This window comes from Strix uralensis, chromosome 13 (genome assembly GCF_047716275.1).
Source record: "Strix uralensis isolate ZFMK-TIS-50842 chromosome 13, bStrUra1, whole genome shotgun sequence".
NCBI classification, from domain to species: domain Eukaryota; kingdom Metazoa; phylum Chordata; class Aves; order Strigiformes; family Strigidae; genus Strix; species Strix uralensis.
In genome coordinates, this window is record NC_133984.1 from 12,162,478 (window position 1) to 12,181,285 (window position 18,808).

Here is an 18,808-nt window from a genome sequence, read left to right on the forward strand (position 1 = left end):
CTCCCCAGGGATGGGGCTGCAGCCTGGGCCTGCCCATCCTCCAGGCTTGGCCGGGGGCACAGAGGTACTGGGGCGACTTTGGAGGCTGTTGGCACGCTGCTCTGCACCCCGCATGGCAGTGGAGGGCTCACGCACACCTCTCAGCTCACCACGGACATCAGGGGACTGGTGGATGCCGATGGTGACCGGGTGGTGGGACTGGTGTAGCTGGTAGCATCCCAGCAGCATGTGTCTGCCGCAGTCGGTCACACTCAGCCTGCAATTTTGGCACAGCCGGTGTCCCATGTCCTAGATGTCCATCACTGGCCCCAGGTGGGGCTGTGAGCCCTGCCCGTCCCCCTGGATGCAGCCAGAGGTCCCCAAGAACTGGTGGGTTCCAGCGGCTGCTCAGCCCATTCCTGTCCTCTCTCCCAGCGTCCTTGTTTCCCCACTCAGCAAGCCGGGAGCCAGCAGAGCACCCCGTCCTCGCCGTGCCAGGCCTGGCACCTGCACACATGCACAGGGACAGCAGCCAGGCAGCTGCCTGGCGTGGGGGGCTGCCCGTATGCCCTCGCCGTCTGCCCCTGTCACCGGAGACCTTGCACCCCTCGGCCTTCAAACCCAGCCACCGCGCTCGAAATGGTGCTCCAGCTGTGCCTCTGCCTGCCTGCCTGTCCCTGCCCACTCTGCCCATGCCCCTGCCCCCAGCACTGCCCTTGTGCCCCACCGCCGGCACTGCCACAGCTCCCCGCTTCAGCGCAGGGGCTCCAGCACTGCAGGCAGCGTGCAACGGAGCTGCCACGGTACACGGTGCACGGGGACATGGCGGAGGAGCCCCACAGCCTCCCACCTGCCTGCGGGCAGCCGGCCAGGCCAGGAAAAGCCAGAGATTCCTTAGGTCTCCCGGCCCAGGAGCCTTTTCCTCCAGCACCAGCTGGCCACAGCCCAACTGGGGGGTCCTCCCTGGCCTCCTCCTTCCAGGCTGGCACGGGAGGGCTGGGGTCAGGGCTCAGCTGTGCATCCCCTGGCCACAGCCCAAGCCCCTGTGCTCAGGGCTGGGCAATGCCGGGGGGGGGCCCGGGGGACATCGCTGCCTCGCCTGGCACGGGCCACAGTGGTCTGCTCCGGGGGAGGCTGCAGGGCCAGCCCCCAGCTGCCCGTGCTGCCTGCACCCTGCAGGAGTTCATGGTGCTGCCTGCCTGCAGCTGGAGGGGGGGACAAACCACTGGTGCTGAGGGGTGGTATGAGGTGAAGGGGGAGAGCCCTCCCAGTTCAAACCAGTAGCAGCAGCTCCACAGGATGGCAATGGAAGAATTGTACCCCACCACCACCCCTGGGCCAGCCAGAGCGGGAGCTGGGGTCAGCACAGGGGGGGCTGTGGTCAGGACACCACATCCTGCCCCCATCACAGCACTGGTGGCAACAGCCCCGGGAGGCTGGTGGGGCTGGAAACCACAGCGCAAGGGCCAGGATGGGACTGGGCAGCGAGCCGGCAGCCCTCGCCCACCCATCCCACCGCGGGGGCACAGGCCACTGGAGGCACGCGGGGCAGCCAGCCACCATGGCGGGCGTGGGCCGGCAGCGTGGCGGGAGCGCGCTGGCGCGTGGCCGGGGAGCACATCCCTCCTCGGTCCGAGGATGAGCTAATGGAGGCCAGCTGGGCCCAGCCCTGCTTCCCCCAGGCTCTGCTCCCAGCCCCGCAGCTGCAGCCTTTCCGCTCCTCGGCGGCCCCATTAACCCCCTCCCGGCCGGTGCTGCCAACCCCCTGCCCATGCCACCTCCCGCCCGGCTTCTTCGCTTCTTCACTTCTCTGCCAGCAGCCCTGGGGACGTCACTCATGGGAGGCCTTCTGCAAACAATATGGGGTTTGGGGGCCCTGTGTGGGCTTGGGGGGTGTCCCAGCTAGGGCTGGGGGAGGTCCTGTCCTGGAGGGGGGTCCCATCCCTTTGCAGGGTTCAGCCCCCACCCATCTGCAAAGTCCTACAGGGACCCGCAGTCTGCTGAGCCCTGACCCACTGCTTCCCCACATGGGTCCTGCTCATACACAGCCCTGTGGGGATGGGGACACCAGGGATGGGGATGTCAGGGATGGGCACACCAGGGAGGGGGGGCTGCCACGGACACCGGGGACAAGGATGCCATGGATGGAGCTGCCAGGTACCAGGCACCCACAGCTGCTCTTGTGTGCGGGGCTGTAGGGACAGCTGCCCAGGGCTGGTGCTGTCAAACTGGGGAAAAGGGGAGATCTGGCAGCCACTGGGGCTGCCTGAAGGCAGCAGTCACATGGAACCAGTGAGAGCGCCGTGCCCAGGACTGGGCTGCCATCCTGCAGCACTGGGGCAGCTGCCTGCCCTTCACCAGGGGCTGGAGCATTACAGCAAGGCAGGCGGTCCCTGCCTGTCCCACTGCCCTCATCCTTCTCCCACTGGGGCCAGGACAGGCCCAAACCCTCCTCCCTGCCCCAGCCGGACACGGGTGCTGCACCCTCGGCTTCACCCAGCACCCATGGGTGCTGGTAACCACAGGAACGGCAGCATCGAAGGAGTAGGGCAGGAGCACCTGCACACCTGCATCTCCCTGCAGAAACCACCTTACAAAAGCTGTTATTCCAGCAAAGGTTTTGGCTAACAAGCTGCTCGAGTCCCCAGACTTAGGCACTGTTGGTGCCTGAGGGACAGTGAGCAGGATGGGCTGGGCTGTGTTCCCTCCTCTGGGCATGAAGCATCCCTGCACAGCCCCTCGACGGCACAGCCCGTCCCACCACCCTGATCCTTGTTTTTAAGTGGTTATTATTGCTCAGCCCTTCACCAAGCAGCTGATGCCCACCACGGAGGGGAATTCAGGTGAGCAGAAAAATAAACCCCAGAAGGAGATAAAGGCAGGGGGGCTCAGGGCTATATTTGCAGCCCAGCTCTTTGCTCCACAGCCCGAGGGTCCTTCAGCCACTCACCTCACACTGCCTCACCTGGGAACAGCATCCCTGTGCCTTCCAGTGTCCCCTCCTCCATCACCCAGCCTCTCTGCAAGTTTTACAGGCCAGGTAGCACTGCAGCTTTTCTCTTTGCTGGGCATCTTCTCTGCCAGCACTGTGCTGGGGAAGGGGCTGCCTTGGCCCCCAGCCACCACCGTGCAGCTCCAGGAGGGAGCAGAGGAACTCTGGGAGCACCCCCCACTAGCAGGCAAGCAACCCCTGCCCACACCCCCAAAAATAAGGGTTTACTGTCATCATAACTCTTTATTATAAAGATGTATTTACACAGAATAAATCTTTACAGACACGAGAGACATCGTCAACAGGACCCAGCGGTGCTCAGAGCAAGGGCCTCCCCTTTGGCATATGTCAGTGTTTTACACAGAGATCCCAGTGCCCCCCCATTCTCCCACTGTCCCATGGCGTGGAGCAGGCAAAGGGGCCCAGAGCCCCATGCTGTGTCCTGGGCAGGCACCCCATGCCTCAGGGGTCCCCAAGAGCTGGGTCTGCCAGCAGGAAGGGGACCCCACACTCACCAGGGAGGGGAGGGCAGCTCACCCAGGGTGTGGGATTAGCACCACGGGAATAAATAGACCCCTCCCAGGATAAACTGTGTGCTCACCCTGGCATGCGAGTGACTGGCAGGGATGGGGCAGGAGCCCCGAGGGAGCTCGCAGACCCCTGCGGAGAAGCTCCTCTGCCTGACAAAGTGCTTTGCGCAAAGCCCACGGATCCCAGCAAGCTGATGCCCAGGGCAGCCCTGCACCCATCAGGATGGGGCATCGCGGCAGCGGCAGAACCCGGCCCCACCACAAGCTGCGTGGGCGACCTGCTCCCAACCAGCCCCAGGAGGCAGTGAGGGGAGGCAGGAGGCACCCACAGTGCCAGACACGGTGCCAGGGCCACCAGGGACAGCCGTTGGGAGGAGGTGATGCCAGCTGAGGGCTCACAGGTGGAACTCCACGCTTGGGGCCAGGAGATGAACAGAGCAGGCTAGGACACAGAGCGGGCGATGGGAGCCACATCCCTGGAAAGCTGGTGGCAACCCTGCAACAAGAGCAAACCCAGGTACGTGTGAGTTCCCTCCCAGCAATGTCACACGTGTCCCCTTGTCACTCCAACACCCCGCTGCTCCTCACCTGCCTCAGAAGGGCATCGGGCCCTTGTGGGAGAGCCGGGGCCGGGGCCGCCGGTACCTCCGCCAGCCGCCCGGCCGGTGCCCAGCCCCGCGCCGCGCACCCCGCGGCCGCACCAGCGTTCGGATGAGGCCATCCTCCGCATCCTTCCCATCCGGCGCCTGGCCCAGCGGCCCTGGGGACGGCAAGAAGAGCATTAGCTGGGTCCCCCCACCCTGCACGTGGGACGGGGATGGGGATGCTGTGGGGCTTGCCTGCACCTCTCGCTGCCTGGCCCAAGGCAGGCAGGGCCGGGCAGCACCGCCCGTTTCCTGAATTGCCCCCAGCAGGAGCCATTCGCCGGCTGAGTGCTTCCTGCGCTGAGGCAGCCAGGCCACCTGCGCCGAGCATGTCCACCTCGTGTGGCTGTTGCCACCAGCCTCACCGAGGGGCACAGAGCAGCCCAGCCTCACGCTTTGGCCCCCAGCCCTCCCCAAAGCCACCGTCCTGTGCCCCCCTCCCTGCCAGGGTTCACCGAGACCCTCACCCCCTCATCCCGTCTGCTCCCCTCTGGTCCCTGGGGTGGCTGGCAGAGATGCTCCGGTGTCAGCACCAGTCCCAGCACCACCAGTCCCACAGCCAGCACACGTGTGGCAGCGCCCTGCTGAGCGGGGACTGGGATGGCACCCGGGGAAGGGGGCCGATACCTGCCGTGGGCAGCGTGGCAGGGCCGTGGGTCCCACTGCCAGCATCCCAGCGGTGCCCTGGGCTGTCACCCGCGGCACCAGGCGGGTCGTGCCCCGGCAGCCGGTGGCAGCGACAGCTCTCCGGCCCTCGGCCGGCTGTTGTGCTGCCCGGATGGACAGGGGGGGTTTGTTGGCACCATGAAAAGCGCTTTGTCCTCCCCAGCCCGGCGGCAGCAGCTCCCGGCCGGCACGGGCAGGGGGTGCCGGTCCCCCCGAGCCCCGCTCAGCCCACCCTGCCCACGGTCACCCGGGCATGGTCCCCGCCATCCTCCCCGCTGCCTGCCCGGGCACCGGGCGATGCCGGACCGGGGGAAAGGTTGGGGGGGGGCAGAGGAGGGGGTGGGGGTGTCCCCATGACGGCGCCCAGCCGCGGCCAACCCCCCGCCCGGGGGTCCCGGCACTCACCCGCGGCGGCCAGGGCGAGCCAGAGCAGCAGCAGCGCCAGGAGCCAGCGCGGCGCGGCCATGCCGGGGGGCTGCGGGGCGGCGGCGGCCCCGCTGCGGGGGAGCCGCATTTGTAGGCGGTGAGAGCCCGGCCCGGCCCCGCCGCCCGCCCGGTCATGTGGCCGCCGGGCCCCCGAGGGGGGGGTGTCCGCCCCCCGCCCCGCCCCGCCCCGCCCCTGCGCCCGAACCCCTCCCGGGACACCACCACCCCCCCCCGATCCCCCCACCGGCACCCCCTCCTGGGGATCCCCCACCCACCTTTACCCCCCCCTGCCCTCAGCCCGGCCCCAGCCCCAGGGCTCTGGGACCACCCCCCCAGATCGATCCTGGGATTCTGGGATCCCCCACCCAGCCTGGATCGGGGCCAGCTCCCAGCCTGGCCCAGGACCCCCACCCAGGCTGGCTCTGGGACCCCCGCACCCAGCCTGGCCCCCAGAGCTCAGCACTGCTCCCAGCCTGGGTCCCGGATCCCCCTCACAGCCTGGGCCTGAGACACCCCCTCACATCCAGGCTCCAACACCCCTCTCCCAGCCTAACCCTGGGACCCACTTCCAGCCCACCCCCCTCCCCCTGGCACCCAAGGGGGCAGGAGGCTGTCCTGGCACATCCCGTGCCCACCATCCCTGGCAGCCCCGCCTCTCTGCCCCCCCCAGCCCCTGCAGGGGGGTCCACCTGCGGCCCCCCCACCCTGTTGCCCCCCAGATCATCCAGCCACTGTCTGGGGTGGGGTGGGGGGACACAACGCTCCTCTGCATCACCCTTCAGGCCCCACAGACTTCACGGGGGGGGGTTGGGGAGGCCCAATCCTCTTCGTAACACTCTGCTCCCCAGCACTCTGGGGGTGAGGGCTGCTGGGACACCCCAACGCCACCCCTGGGGGATTTGGGGCTGGGAGATGGCAGCTGGGGAGGGAGCATTTGGGGCACACCACGAAACCACATGTACCAAGGACTGACACGGTGACAGCCGCGGCACGCCGAGGACACAAGCGGGGCTCTGCGAGCCAACACTCTGAAAGGAACTCCTCCAGGTCCGGGGGTCCCCGAGGTGGCTAAGGGCGGGATGTAGGTCCAGGCACATGTTGGGTTTGTGTGGCCAGGTTTTGGTAGCCAGGGGCTGCAGGGGTGACTCTGTGAGAAGCTGCCAGCAGCTTCTCCCATGTCCGACAGAGCCAATGCCAGTTGGCTGCAAGATGGACCCACCACTGGCCAAGGCCGAGCCCATCAGTGATGGTGGTAGCGCCTCTGGGATAATCTATTTAAGAAGGGGGAAAAAAACTTCAGCCAGCCAGAGAGGTGAGAAAATGTGAGAGCAACAACTCTGCAGACACCAAGGTCAGTGCAGAAGGAGGAGGAGGTGCTCCAGGTGCTGGAGCAGAGGTTCCCCCGCAGCCCATGGTGCAGCCCATGGTGAGGCAGCTGTGCCCTGCACCCAGGGAGCTCCACAGGGGAGCAGATTCCCACCTGCAGCCCATGGGGGACCCCACACCAGAGCAGGGGGATGCCCGAAGGAGGCTGTGACCCCATGGGAAGCCTGTGCTGGAGCAGGCTCCTGGCAGGACATGTGGCCCTGTGGAGAGAGGAGCCCATGCTGGAGCAGGTTTGCTGGGCAGCACTTGTGACCCCATGGGGGACCCACACTGGAGCAGGGTGAGAGTGTGAGGAGTCCTCCCCCTGAGGAGGAAGGAGCAGCAGAAACAATGTGTGATGGACTGACCACAACCCCCATTCCCCATACCCCTGTGCCACTGCAGGGGAGGAGGAAGAGAAATCAGGAGTGAAGTTGAGCCTGGGAAGAAGGGAGGGGTGGGGGAAAGGTGTTTTAAGATTTGGTTTTACTTCTCATTGTCCTACTCTGGTTTGACTGGTAATAAATTAAATTAATTTTCCCCAAGTCAGGTCTGTTTTGCCCATGACAGTGATTGCTGAGGGATCTCCCTGTCCATATATCAGCCCATGAGCCTTTCATTATATTCTCTGTCCCTGGTCCAGCTGAGGAGGGGAGTGATAGAGCAGCTTTGGTGGGCACCCGGCATCCAGTCAGGGTCAACCCACCACAAGGTACAAGGTATCACCCCTGGAAAAAGTGGGTGACAAGTACAACTGCACCCTGGGACAGCCTGTACCTGTGGGGTGAGTGGGGGGTGGCCCTGCCTTGCTAGCACAGCCTGTACAGTGGGGGCTGTACTGGGGGTGTGTGGGGGGACAGAAGGGTGTATGGGGGGGCTGTAGGAGGGGCTGGACAGGGTGACTCTGTGTTGGGCTGTGAGGATGGCGGGGGGGGGGGGGGGGCTGTAAGAGGGGCTACAGGGTGTGGGGGGGGTGTGAGGGGTGCCCAGCTCATGGCATCCAGGAGCTGGAACCCCATCGCTGCAGGCCAGCTGCCAGGCTCTGGGGTGCAGCGGGGACCCCCACGGCCCACCCCCCACCCCGGGCACACATCACCTGCTGGGCTTCAGGGCAGGCAGGGGCAGGCAGGCCCTGCCTTCACAAGGGATTGTCACAGCATCCCCGTGCCACTGCTCGCTTCCGCATTCCTGCGGCCGCGCACACCCTCCCTCCTTCCCCGGCCCGCGTCCTGTTTGCCGGGCGCGTCACCCCGGCCTGAGTCACCCCACGGCCTCTGCAGGTGACGGAAGGCCAACAATAGCCCACAAAGGGAGGATGTCCCCCCAAAGCCTTCCTCCGGCCTGTCTTCGAGGAAACCTCCCGCAGGAGGGAAGGGCCCCACCGGACACGCTGATGAGCTTCGTCCTGTTGACGCTGGCTTGCTCGGAGCGGCACGCGGCCCTGGGAGTCCCCAGGGACAGCCGGTGCCACCCTCCCCATGCTGGGCAAGGAGGAGGAGGAATGTGCAGGCACAGGGCTCACACCGACACTGTACCCGTGGGGACAGAACAGGCCAGCCTCGGCCCCATCCCTTGGATATGGTGTGGGGGGGTGGCATCAGGGATGGCATTGCAGAGTTGAGCTCAGAGGTTGGGAATAAGGGGGTGGGGGGACAGCCCTGTCACCGTGGGGACCTCATGGGACCGGGTGTGCAGCTGTGTGGTGAGGGGCGGCTGGCAGGCAGGGTGGTGGAGGACAGGGGGCTGGGCACTGCCGTGGGCACAGCCCCCACCCTGGCACTGGGCAGGGACCAGGCAGGGAGGATGGAAGCACCATTAGCCCATTTCACTAATTAGCAGGATGGCAGCAAACCGCTGTCTGACCATCACCACAGCAACCGTGTCACACATCCTTGAGAAACTTTTGTTGCCATAACAATTACAGGCAGCTTTGGCGCCACCCTATGTGTATCCCCCAGTCCCCATCCCCATCCTGCCCGTGCTGGGGCTGCTGGGGATCCCCCACCGCCTCCCTCCTGGGCTCCTCTGAGCGAGGACCGGAGGGTGATGCCAGGCACAGGCAGCCTGAGAGCATCTGTGACATGAGTGTGCCAGGCCTCAGCCTGCTGGCAGGCAGAGACAGGATGGCGAGAGAACGACCAGGCTCTGTTGCTGCCGGTCCCCGCATTGCACTGGAGCTGTGACAGGACCGGGTGGGTGGGCAGGGGACAGGGGGACAGGAGAGAGGGACAGGACAGAAGGACGGGGGGGGAACGGGGGGACGGGACAGGGGTCTGTGTGGCTCCACAGCGCAGTCCTGGTGCCACCTCGTGGTGAGCAGGATCCCAGTGACAGCTGGACCGTCGCGGCGTGACACAACCAGACAGTCGCTGCGGTGACACAGCCGGACAGTCACCACATGGAGCAGACAGTCCCCGCAGTGGCACAGCCAGACACGCCCCCTGGGCACGCTGCCCCCCAAGAAGGGGCTGGCCCCACACCGCAGCGGGGCTGGCCACCAGCCCCAGGAGGGTGCCAGGGTGCAGCACCCTGAGCCCCGTGTCCCTGCCCTCACCGTTCCTGTGCGCGGTGGCAACCATGTGCCCCGGCCCCTAGAGCCGGCTGACGGGCTCATGCCAGCAGAAGCAGGGCTGGAGCGTGGGGGATGAGGTTGGGACAAGGGAGTGGCCAAGGGGCCATGGTGTATGTCCTGGTGCTGTGGCAGCTGGTCCCACCTGCAGCCCATCACCCGGTGGGTTCCCCCCGTCCTTGCTGTCCTGGCACTGTGAGCTTCTCCACGCTGGGGGACAAGACTGGTCACCCCAAATCCCAGCACCCGGAGAGGCAGCCTGTGCCAGTTCCCTAAGTGCTGCCATTTCCGCTGCCCTGGGGCCGAGGGAGGATTTCCATGGCTGTTCAAGGGCCTCAGAGGACACCACAGAGATGCAGCCACAGTACATTTTTATTAAAAGTAAAAACTGGTTGTGCAGCGGGCCATGAAGTGCCGCTGGGAAGAGGCAGCATCTCCGAGCGGGTCCGAGGCTCCCACCTCTGTATCCAGCCTCGTGGCCATGCCCGTGCAGGGGGAGTGGAGAGCTCGTGTGAGCTGGTGCAAGGACCCACAGCCAGTGCTAGAGACGGTCCCAGGAGAGCGGTCTGGCCAGGCAGAGAGGCTGCTGAGGAGGAGGGCAGGGGCAGGGGCAGCAGAAGGGTGGCTGGCACCCTGCAGGGCCCAGGAGCCAGCCGGGCAGGGCTTCCTCCCTACCCATCACACTGGGGGACACAGGGATTGATTTCTGCCCAGGTTTCCTGAAGGACCTCTTATATTTTCAAGGTTTTTTTTGTAAACCATCTTGTTTGTTCATTTACTGTAGGACCTACCAGATCTCCTGCAACTTGTGTCCTGCTGTGAAAGCCACCAAGCACAAAACCCTGCTGCAACGGCAACAAGGTCCTTCCACCCTTCTCCCAGGGTTTGCTCTCTGCACGCCTCCCATCCCTGCCCCACGCCTCACGCGGTCCCGTCTCTGTTTTACCCTCCTCCAAATGTGTGTTTGTGCCACGCAGCTGGCTGTGCACTCAGACAGAGACCCCGGGCCATCCGACAGTCACCAGGCTGTGACTGTGATGCTGTGCCCACCCTGGGGTGCAGAAGGTCCATGAGACATCCTGGCCAGTGGAAAAGGAGCTTCATGGTCTGTGATGAGCAACTCTCCAGCAGGGGCTCCTCCAGGTACCCCTGTCCTGAGAGAGGATGTGCATCCTCCCCTGAAGATCCATGTCTGACCCGAGGATAGACACCTCTGCTGCCTGCCAACAGGTCTGTCCTTCAGCCAGCCTTTCTCTTCAGTAAGAAGTCATTAAACCAGTTATAGGAAATACATGTGCAATAAAAGTGACAGGCCTTGGGGTCAAGGCTCGTTATGACTAACATAATGAGCTTTTTTAGCAAGGCAGATGCTGGGGCGGTCTGGAGCTCACGGGCTCCGTGGGACAAAGGGCACATCCCAGAGGGCTTCTCCTGCAGAACGGGTCCCAGTGCAGCCCTCAGAGGTGGCTGCTGGCCCCCAAGCCCTGGGCCCAGGCTGGTACCTGGCCTGCATGGCTTAGCTCGGTCTGTTCGCCACCAACACGCTCCCCTCCCACTGCTGCCAAACGTGTCTCTGATCACATAAGGCTGCTCAATGCTAAAATATTGCTGTTGTCTCCTTTGCCAGAGTTTCCAACCCAGCCCACCAATGCACTCTGAATTTATTATTCCTGTTAGTCCATTAGCAGGACCATGTGCTCTTTCTAGCACTGAAGTTACCCTGTGCTTACCTTCAAGGCCTCACATGCATTCCTTCTCCCCAGAAATCCGTACCCACACACTAGAGGTGGTGTGAGACGTTCAGCTCCATCTCTCCAAAGCCTGGTCCCTTTTCTGTATAATCGCACCAGCTAAAAGCTGGGGTGCCAGCACCACGTGCGCTGTGGCCCCATCCCTCCATGCTCTGTTCAGACATCATCTCCATGTCCTGAGGGGTCCGTGTGCTCCTCCATGAGCCCTCTCCCACAGGCAGGGTCTGGGCAGGGCAGACAGGAGCAGCAGCAGCATCCACCTCTGCTTCTTCTGCAGTTCATGGGGGACCTGTGACTGGATTTTTGGGTGCCCCCCAGCCATCTTCCCTCAGACCAGGGAGACCCAACAAAACCTCTTCCCTCCCCAGAGCACTCGGGGTTTTCCCACACCACCACCTCTCATGCAGCCCAAAGCATCTACAAGCACGTGGGACCCACAGCCATGCTGCTGCCTGTGCTGTCCCTTGCTCCTCTCCCATCCTCTCCTTGCCCTGCTTTGCCCTGGCACTGCCCACAGGCATCCCTGGGGAGCTCAGCACTCAGCAGGGGCTCTGATGTGGTCCTCGGTGCTGATCAGCTTTTCCCTGGAACAAAAAGCCTGTCAGTGCGTGATTGTCGACCCCATTACTAAAGCCACAGTGGAAGAACAGCCAGGTAAAATAAATTAGGGGTCCAGCCATGGCCAGGGGTTGCAAAATCATGTGTTACTGACACACAGCCATCTGCAGGAGCCAAAGGCTGGGGTGGGTGTTTCATCAGTGTTCTGGTTGCTTCCAGCCCTGCTCACACAGTCAAGGCCCTGCAGGGAGGAAGGGCATTTTTGCCTCCCTGTGACAGCTGTAATGTTTAGCAGTTGCTATGGGGTGCGCCCAACCCCCATCACCAGTCTCGGCCAGACCCAGCCTTGGGGGTGCCACAGGGTGCTGAGGCGGGCACCGCCACGACACGGCCCAGGAAGATGCTCTGCACCACTCCGTGTCCTGGAGAGGAGGGCTGGCTCGGGGACACGGCTGGCCCCTGCATCATGGCCCCCCCACCCTGGCACCCTCACCCCACGGGCCCCCATGTCAGCTCTCCGTGGCTCCAGGGGATAGAGGTTTCCAGAGGGACACAGGGGAGCAGAGCACCCTGCAGCCCCTTCTTGCCTCCTTTTAACCCCGGGGCAGCTGGGACGTGCCAGGCTGTGCTGGCACAGCCCCACCTCTGCTCCGGGAGGATCTTTGGACTTTGTGCTGTTTTTGCTGTTTACTTTGATTTAGCGGCAGGATTCACTTTCAATGCGTAGGACAACAACCACCACCTCTGTATCTACCCTTAGCTCTCTCATCCAGCATCCCTCTGCCCCTGGGGCAAAGGTGCAAGAGGAAGGACCTGTCACCCAAGGCACTGAGGAAAGGTCCCCTCCACTCCCCATCCTGCTGGGCACCCCCAGGGCAGCCATGCACCCCCCACAGTGGATCGCAGCCTGGGTGCTCCTGCTCCACGGTATGTCGGAGGGGCTGGGCTGGGAGGTGGGGTGGGCTCGCCAGGCGACGACACATCCTGGGACCCTGGGAACCAGGCTGGTCCCAGCGCGGAGGATGTAGGGGTGTTGTGCAGCAGTCTGAGCCACACACTTGGGTGAAGCGAGGGTGGGTTTCCCTTAGGGAGCCAGGGCTGCTCTGCTGCTCCAGCCCTGCTGCCTTGGGCAGGAGGCCGAGCTGCGGAGAGGGGCTAATCCTGCCTGTCTGACCCAGAGACGAGCTCTGGGGAGGTGACAGTTAAGGACCATGCTAAGGGTGACCCATCCCCCCATTGCCCCACTGACCCGAGCCTGGTGCCCTTGGCCTGAGATGAAGAGCCAGGTCCCTGCCTGCAGACTGCCGCAGTGCCAGTGGTGGTACCACAGAGTGGCACCGGGGTGAGGCCAGGTCTGTCTGGAACACAACCCTGGCTGCCGCCCAGGTCCTCCAGCAGCCCCAGCACCAGGGATGCTCAGGGCTGGTTCCTGCCAACCCCTGTCCAGCTCCTGGTCATGGTGGGCACTGGCTGCATCTCGTGACGATCCCACCGCACCCCCAGGGCCCGTCCCCAGGCATGCCTTGGGCACTGGCCATGCCCAGATTGCAAAAAGCCCCAAAGCTGGGCTGGCTCAGTGTTTGGGACCAGGGATGAGGGTCGCAGCTGGCTCTGGGCTGGAGCAAGGGACCAGCCTGACCCCGGGCTGCAGTCTGAGGCTCCAGGGTGTCCCCATGTCCCCAGGCTGTGCCGCAGGCCGGCCACCACAGGCCGCCTCTGCCAGGACCGACATCCGGGACTGCTCCGTGGACCCACCGGTGAGCCCCGCCACGCCCAGCACTCCCTGTTCCTGGGACACCCCGTGTTGGGTCACCCCCTTCCCCAGCCCCACCACTGTAGCTTGGTGTCCCGTCCCCCTATCCCAGCATGTGTCCCCTTGTGCCACCAGTACCTGCCCCCTACGGCCATCAACACAACGGCACAGCTCGCCGCTTTGCGGGACATCATGCGAGCCCACAGTGTCCATGCTTACATCGTGCCCTCCACGGATGCCCACATGGTAAGGCAGCCTGCCTGCACACCCCGGGGACCAGCTCCCTGGCTGGTGCCTGTGGCCGCCTCTCACGGCTCCATCCTTGGCTCCAGAGCGAGTACATCGCCGAGCGGGATTCCCGGCTGGGCTGGCTGACCGGCTTCACCGGCTCTGCGGGTGAGAGCATCCTCATCACCCTGGGGTCTCTGCTCAGGGGGCCAGCACCCAGCTGCCTGCTGGTCCTCATCCTTGTGGATCCTTGGGGCAGGGCATGGTCCCACTCCACACAGGAGGTCAGGCTGGGGATCCCTGGGGGTCCCTGCTGACCACCTGGAGAGGGGGGAGTGGTGACGCCTGAGCCCCCACTCCTGTTCCAGGCACCGGTGTGGTGACACAGGACAAGGCTGCCTTATGGACTGACAGCCGCTACTGGACCCAGGCAGAGCGGCAGCTGGACTGCAACTGGGAGCTGCAGAGGACAAGTCAGTGGGGGGCAGGCTGGGGGGCTACTGCCTCCCCCTGCCCCCAGGACCCTCCCAACCCCAGCCGCGGCCTCATCTGGGCTCAACATGGGCCAGGACATGGTTTGCCCTCATAGTGCCACCCAGGTCTCTCCTGCAGCCTGGATTGAATCCATTGGGCTGTGGATCCTGAAGGCGGTTCCTGTCGGGGGAAACATCAGCTTGGACCCCTTCCTCTTCTCCATTGGTAGGGTCGACTGTCACATGGGGTGACCCTGTCTGACGTGAGGGCAGCTCCCGGGTGTGGATTTACTGGGTGCTCCCAACCATGGACTGCTTCCCCTCCCTCAGACACATGGAACAGCTACAGCCAGGCTCTGCACGGCTCTGGCAGGACCCTGCTCCCCATTGAGAACAACCTTGTGGATCAAGTGTGGGGTGACCAGAGACCCCCTCCAGCCTCCGGTGAGATCTACACCCTCCCAGCGGCATTCACAGGTACGACCGCCATCCTCCCTGAGGCTGCTGGGAGCCATGGTGGTCCCTGAGCTGAGCCGACCACTTGTCCCCCTCCCAGGGAGCAGCTGGCAGGAGAAGGTGGCCGGGATCCGGCAGCAGATGGAGCAGCATGTTCGACGCCCCACGGCTGTGCTGCTGTCAGGGCTGGAGGAGACAGCCTGTGAGTAGTCGCGGTGCCGTGGTGGGTGCCGTGGCGGTGGGTGTCGTGGGCTCTGAGAGCTGGGCGTGGGAGGGCAGTTGAGAGGCACAGGCTTGGTCTCATTCCCGGCAGGGCTCTTCAATCTCCGTGGACATGACATCCCTTACAATCCTGTCTTCTACTCCTACACCCTGCTGACCAACACCAGCATAAGGTGGGCAGCATCTCTCTGCGGGCAAGGGACATGGACAGCGCTCAGCATCCACCCTCCTTCCTTTCCAGGGCCAGCACCCACAGGACCCTCCCCTGGCCCAGCTGTCCCCCTTCCCCGAGCCCACCACATCCTGCAGTGCCCAGCCCCATTGTGTGCCCACTCCAAGCCCCATATTTTCCCCAGGTCCAGACCCCTCCCATCCAGCCCACCCTGGGGTGCAGCACCCTCCTGAATCCTGGGGAGTGCAGCCCAAGGCCGAATCCCATTCCCATCCCAACATCCCCTCTGAGCCCCCCAGCCCCCTCCTCTCTGCCAGCGTGCCCCACATGGCCGGGCTCGGGGAGGATACCAACCCCACTTTGGGCTGTGCCCACCCCATCCTGCACCCTTCCCCAGCCTGTTCGTGGACGAGCTGCGGCTGTCGGCAGCGGCGCGTCAGTCCCTGCGGGCGGGCTGCCCCGGGCCGCTGTGTGTGGAGCTGCAGGAGTATGGGCAGACACGCGCCCACCTCCACGGCTACGCCCAGGGCAACGTCACCATCTGGCTGGGCACCGAGTACACCACCTACGGCCTCTACGGCGTCATCCCCCAGGTGTGGCACCGCCGCTGACACCCGCGATGCTGAGCCCGGCCGCGGGTGATGTGTGTCCTGCTGGGCTTGGGGACCACGGGATGCGCCGTCCCTGGGGCACGAGGGGGGTGGCTGGCCATGCCACCCCCAGCCTGCCCTTGCAGGAGAAGCTGCTGGAGGACAGCTACTCCCCCGTCATGCTGGCCAAGGCTGTGAAAAACCCCAAGGAGCAGGAGCTGCTGCGAGCCGCTCACGTAAGGGCTTTCCCTGTCCCCACAGCCCTGAGCAGAAGTAGGGGGCAGCCAAGGGAAGGGGGTGCTGACACCTCCCCTCCCCTGATGCTGCCGGGCCACCCCCAGGTTCGGGACGCAGTGGCTGTCATCCAGTACCTGCTGTGGCTGGAGAAGATGGTCCCTCAGGGGCAGGTGGACGAGTTTTCGGGGGCACAGCACATCGACACACTCCGCCAGTCAGTGCTGCCACCACATCTCCACACACACCCAGTGTAGGGCAGCTGGGGACCCCCAGCATCTCCTTCTCTGCTGCCTTCCAGGGCCCAGGAGCACAACCGCGGGCCCAGCTTCCAGTCCATCTCCGCAAGTGGGCTCAACGCGGCACTGGCCCACTATAGGTATGGCTCAACCCTGGCCAGGGCCAGCAGCAGTGGTGGGGAGTGGGCAGCTGGAGGCTGGGAGCGGGCCCTGACCACCCCTCTACCCTCACAGCCCCTCCAACGGGAGCAGCCGGAAGCTGTCTGTGGACGAGATGTACCTTTCGGACACCGGAGGGCAATATCTGTGCGTAGCCCTTAATGCAGACCCCCCCCCCCCAACACTGCACAGCCCCCCATCCCCTCCCCATGCCCCAAAGCCAGCACTGGGGCTGCATTGCCCCCGTTCACATTCCCCCTTTGCAGGGACGGGACGACAGACATCACACGGACGGTGCACTGGGGTGTGCCAACCCCGCTCCAGAAGGTAGCAGCCCCTCCCATGCCAGCCAACACCCCCCTGCCATGCCCAGCACCCCGCTGCGGCACTCAGTACCAAGGTCCCAGCCAGGGATGGATGTGCTGGGGGGACTGTCTGGGCATCATCACTCTTAGCCCCCTGCCATGCCCCTCATAGGAAGCCTACACCCGTGTGCTGATGGGCAACATTGACCTGTCCCGCCTTGTCTTCCCACCCAACACGGCAGGTGGGTGCTGAGCTTGAGGAGAGGGAAGAGGAGGAGGGGGGGTGGGCCTTATTGTCTCTCTGGCCCCTATCCCACCTCATAATTCCCCAGGGAGAACGGTGGAATCCTTCGCCCGTCGGGCACTCTGGGACGTGGGACTCAACTACGGCCACGGGACTGGCCATGGCATCGGCAACTTCCTCTCAGTCCACGAGTGTAGGTGCTGCGGTACCGGCACCAGCGCTGGGGACACGGGCTGAGCTGCAGGGGACAGGGACAAGGACAGGGGCTCATCTGGGGCTTGTCATAGCCCAGCTGAGCCTCTTGCTGTGGGCGGGTGTCCCCTACCTGCAGGGTGCTGCAGTCCTTGCCAGGGTGGCCCTGCAATCCTCACTGGTGTGGTCCCATGGTCCTTGACAGGGTGGCTCCGTAGTCCTTAGCAGGGTGGCCCTGTGGTCCTTGCTGGGGTAGCCCTGCAGTCCTTGCCAGGTGGTCCCATGGTCCTTTCTGGGATGATCCAATGGTCCTTGCTGTGGTGGCCACACGGTTCTTGCCAGTGTGACACCGTGGCCCTCGTCAGGGTGTCCCTTCAGCACACACCATCCCCAGGAGCCATAACCCACCCCATGTCCCCTGCAGGGCCCGTGGGCTTCCAGTCCAACAACGTGCCACTGGCGGCCGGCATGTTCACCTCCATCGGTACGCACGCCCACCGCCCCGGCCGGTGCCTCGGGCTCTCAGCGATGTCCCTGAGCTGCAGAGCCCAGCCAGGGGAGGAGGCGTCCAGCTCTTGGACCAACTCAGGGGCCAGATCCAGCCTCTCTGGGGTGGGGTGGGGTGGGCTGGGGGAGTTGCTGGGGCTCGGGACTCACCGGGCTCCTTCCCGGCCCCCAGAGCCTGGGTACTACCGCGACGGCGAATTCGGGATCCGCATTGAGGACGTCGCTCTCGTGGTGAATGCGCAGACTGAGGTAGCGCAGTGGGGCTGGGCTGGCAGGGGTGGCACAGCGCCGGGGGGGCTGCATCAAGCCAGGGCTGGGGACACCCCCCAGATGGGGCTGGAGGCACCAATGCCACCTCTCTGTGGCAGCACCAGAGCGGAGAGGAGCCCTTCCTGACCTTCGAGGTGGTGTCCCTGGTACCCTACGACCGCAACCTCATCAACCTCAGCCTCCTGTCACCAGAGCAGGTACTGGGTGCCCGAGGCAGGGAGGCAGAGCAGGGATGTGGGGTACGGGGAGAGCGAAGAAGGGGGCTGGGGGGATGGATGTAGCAGGAAACCAGGACTGCGGCGTGAGGTTGGGACAGGGATGGATGCGTGGATGGAGAGGGGCAACGGGGTCTGTGGGTGGTGCCAGTGATCGGGGTGTGGGATAGAAGGATGAGGAGGGCCAACAAGGGCCAAGGTGGGGGTGTGTGGTGAGGGGGGACAGGCCACCAGGGCAGCCCCCCCGCAGCCCCCCGTGGTGCCTGGCTGCAGATCCGGTACCTGAACACCTACTACGAGACCATCCGGGCACGCGTGGGGCCAGAGCTGCAGCGGCAGCGGCTGGAGGAGGAGTACCGCTGGCTGCAGAGGAATACTGAGCCCTTCCCGCTGGGCAGCGCCGCCACCATCACCACCGCCACCACCATCCTGGGCACCCTCACCTCCCTCCTCCCCGCGCTGCTCACAGGGCTGCAGGCCTGACCCTGTGCCAGCCGGCCCCGTGCCAGCCCCCTCCCTGCCGCAGCCATTTCTTCTCCCGGCCGCTCACTTCCTTTTTTTTCTGTTTCCTATTTGCTCGTTTGTGATTAAACATGAGCAAGGCCAGCGGGTGCCTGCGTGCTGCTGTGCCCTGCCACGGCAGCCCGGTGTGCTGCCAGCCTGCCCACCGCCTCACTGGATGGTGCGGGACTGGGGTCTGGCCCTACGTGGCCCCTGGCCCCACACCTGTCACCCAGCCCATGCTGTCTGCCCTGTTCTGGGGCGGCCAAATCAGCACCAGCAGCAAGGAGGCACGTTAAGGTTGGGTTTTAATTCTTGGAAACAGAGATGGGGGGACCAAAGCAAGAGGGTGGAGGAGAGCCAGCCCGGCCAGGGCCATCCCCACTGCCCTGCGGGTGCCAGCGGCAGGGTGCCGATGCGCATGTCCCAGGCAGGCTTGATGCCCAGCCAGGAGGACCTGTGGATGCAGAAGACACGGGGGACATCCCGGAACAAGTGTCATACAGAGGGCTTGGCCATCATGTGCTGGCCAGGAGAACAAGTGGGCACAGGGAGTGGGCACAGCAGA

General features: G+C 64.6%; 2 protein-coding genes across 2 annotated transcripts; one reads left to right on the plus strand and one right to left on the minus strand.

Annotated features, from left to right (window-relative positions):
* Positions 1-3,194: 3,194 nt before the first annotated feature.
* APLN (apelin) lies at positions 3,195-5,346 on the minus strand. The gene is made up of 3 exons (XM_074882642.1): positions 5,217-5,346; positions 4,090-4,261; positions 3,195-3,997 (listed from the first exon to the last, which is right to left on the minus strand). The coding sequence occupies exons 1-2, from the start codon at positions 5,323-5,325 to the stop codon at positions 4,095-4,097; spliced, it is 276 nt and encodes a 91-aa protein (XP_074738743.1). The 5' UTR covers positions 5,326-5,346; the 3' UTR covers positions 3,195-3,997; positions 4,090-4,094.
* Positions 5,347-12,285: 6,939 nt separating this feature from the next.
* Positions 12,286-18,345, plus strand: XPNPEP2 (X-prolyl aminopeptidase 2). The gene is made up of 21 exons (XM_074882509.1): positions 12,286-12,407; positions 13,164-13,237; positions 13,369-13,479; positions 13,566-13,629; positions 13,830-13,934; positions 14,074-14,160; positions 14,265-14,411; positions 14,491-14,592; positions 14,704-14,785; positions 15,182-15,377; positions 15,521-15,610; positions 15,716-15,825; positions 15,910-15,987; positions 16,082-16,153; positions 16,273-16,333; positions 16,484-16,553; positions 16,644-16,748; positions 17,172-17,231; positions 17,427-17,503; positions 17,623-17,721; positions 18,013-18,345. The coding sequence occupies exons 1-21, from the start codon at positions 12,362-12,364 to the stop codon at positions 18,220-18,222; spliced, it is 2,046 nt and encodes a 681-aa protein (XP_074738610.1). The 5' UTR covers positions 12,286-12,361; the 3' UTR covers positions 18,223-18,345.
* Positions 18,346-18,808: the final 463 nt, after the last annotated feature.

Bases quoted from the DNA above. Each gene is read 5' to 3' on its own strand.
- APLN (XM_074882642.1), bottom strand. From the start codon at position 5,325: ATGCGGCTCCCCCGCAGCGGGGCCGCCGCCGCCCCGCAGCCCCCCGGC. The intron at 4,262-5,216 runs GTGAGTGCCGGG...TGCCGTCCCCAG, and splicing joins GCTCGCCCTGGCCGCCGCGG to GGCCGCTGGGCCAGGCGCCG.
- XPNPEP2 (XM_074882509.1), top strand. From the start codon at position 12,362: ATGCACCCCCCACAGTGGATCGCAGCCTGGGTGCTCCTGCTCCACG. The intron at 14,786-15,181 runs GTGGGCAGCATC...ACCCTTCCCCAG, and splicing joins CTGACCAACACCAGCATAAG to CCTGTTCGTGGACGAGCTGC. The intron at 17,722-18,012 runs GTACTGGGTGCC...GCCTGGCTGCAG, and splicing joins GCCTCCTGTCACCAGAGCAG to ATCCGGTACCTGAACACCTA.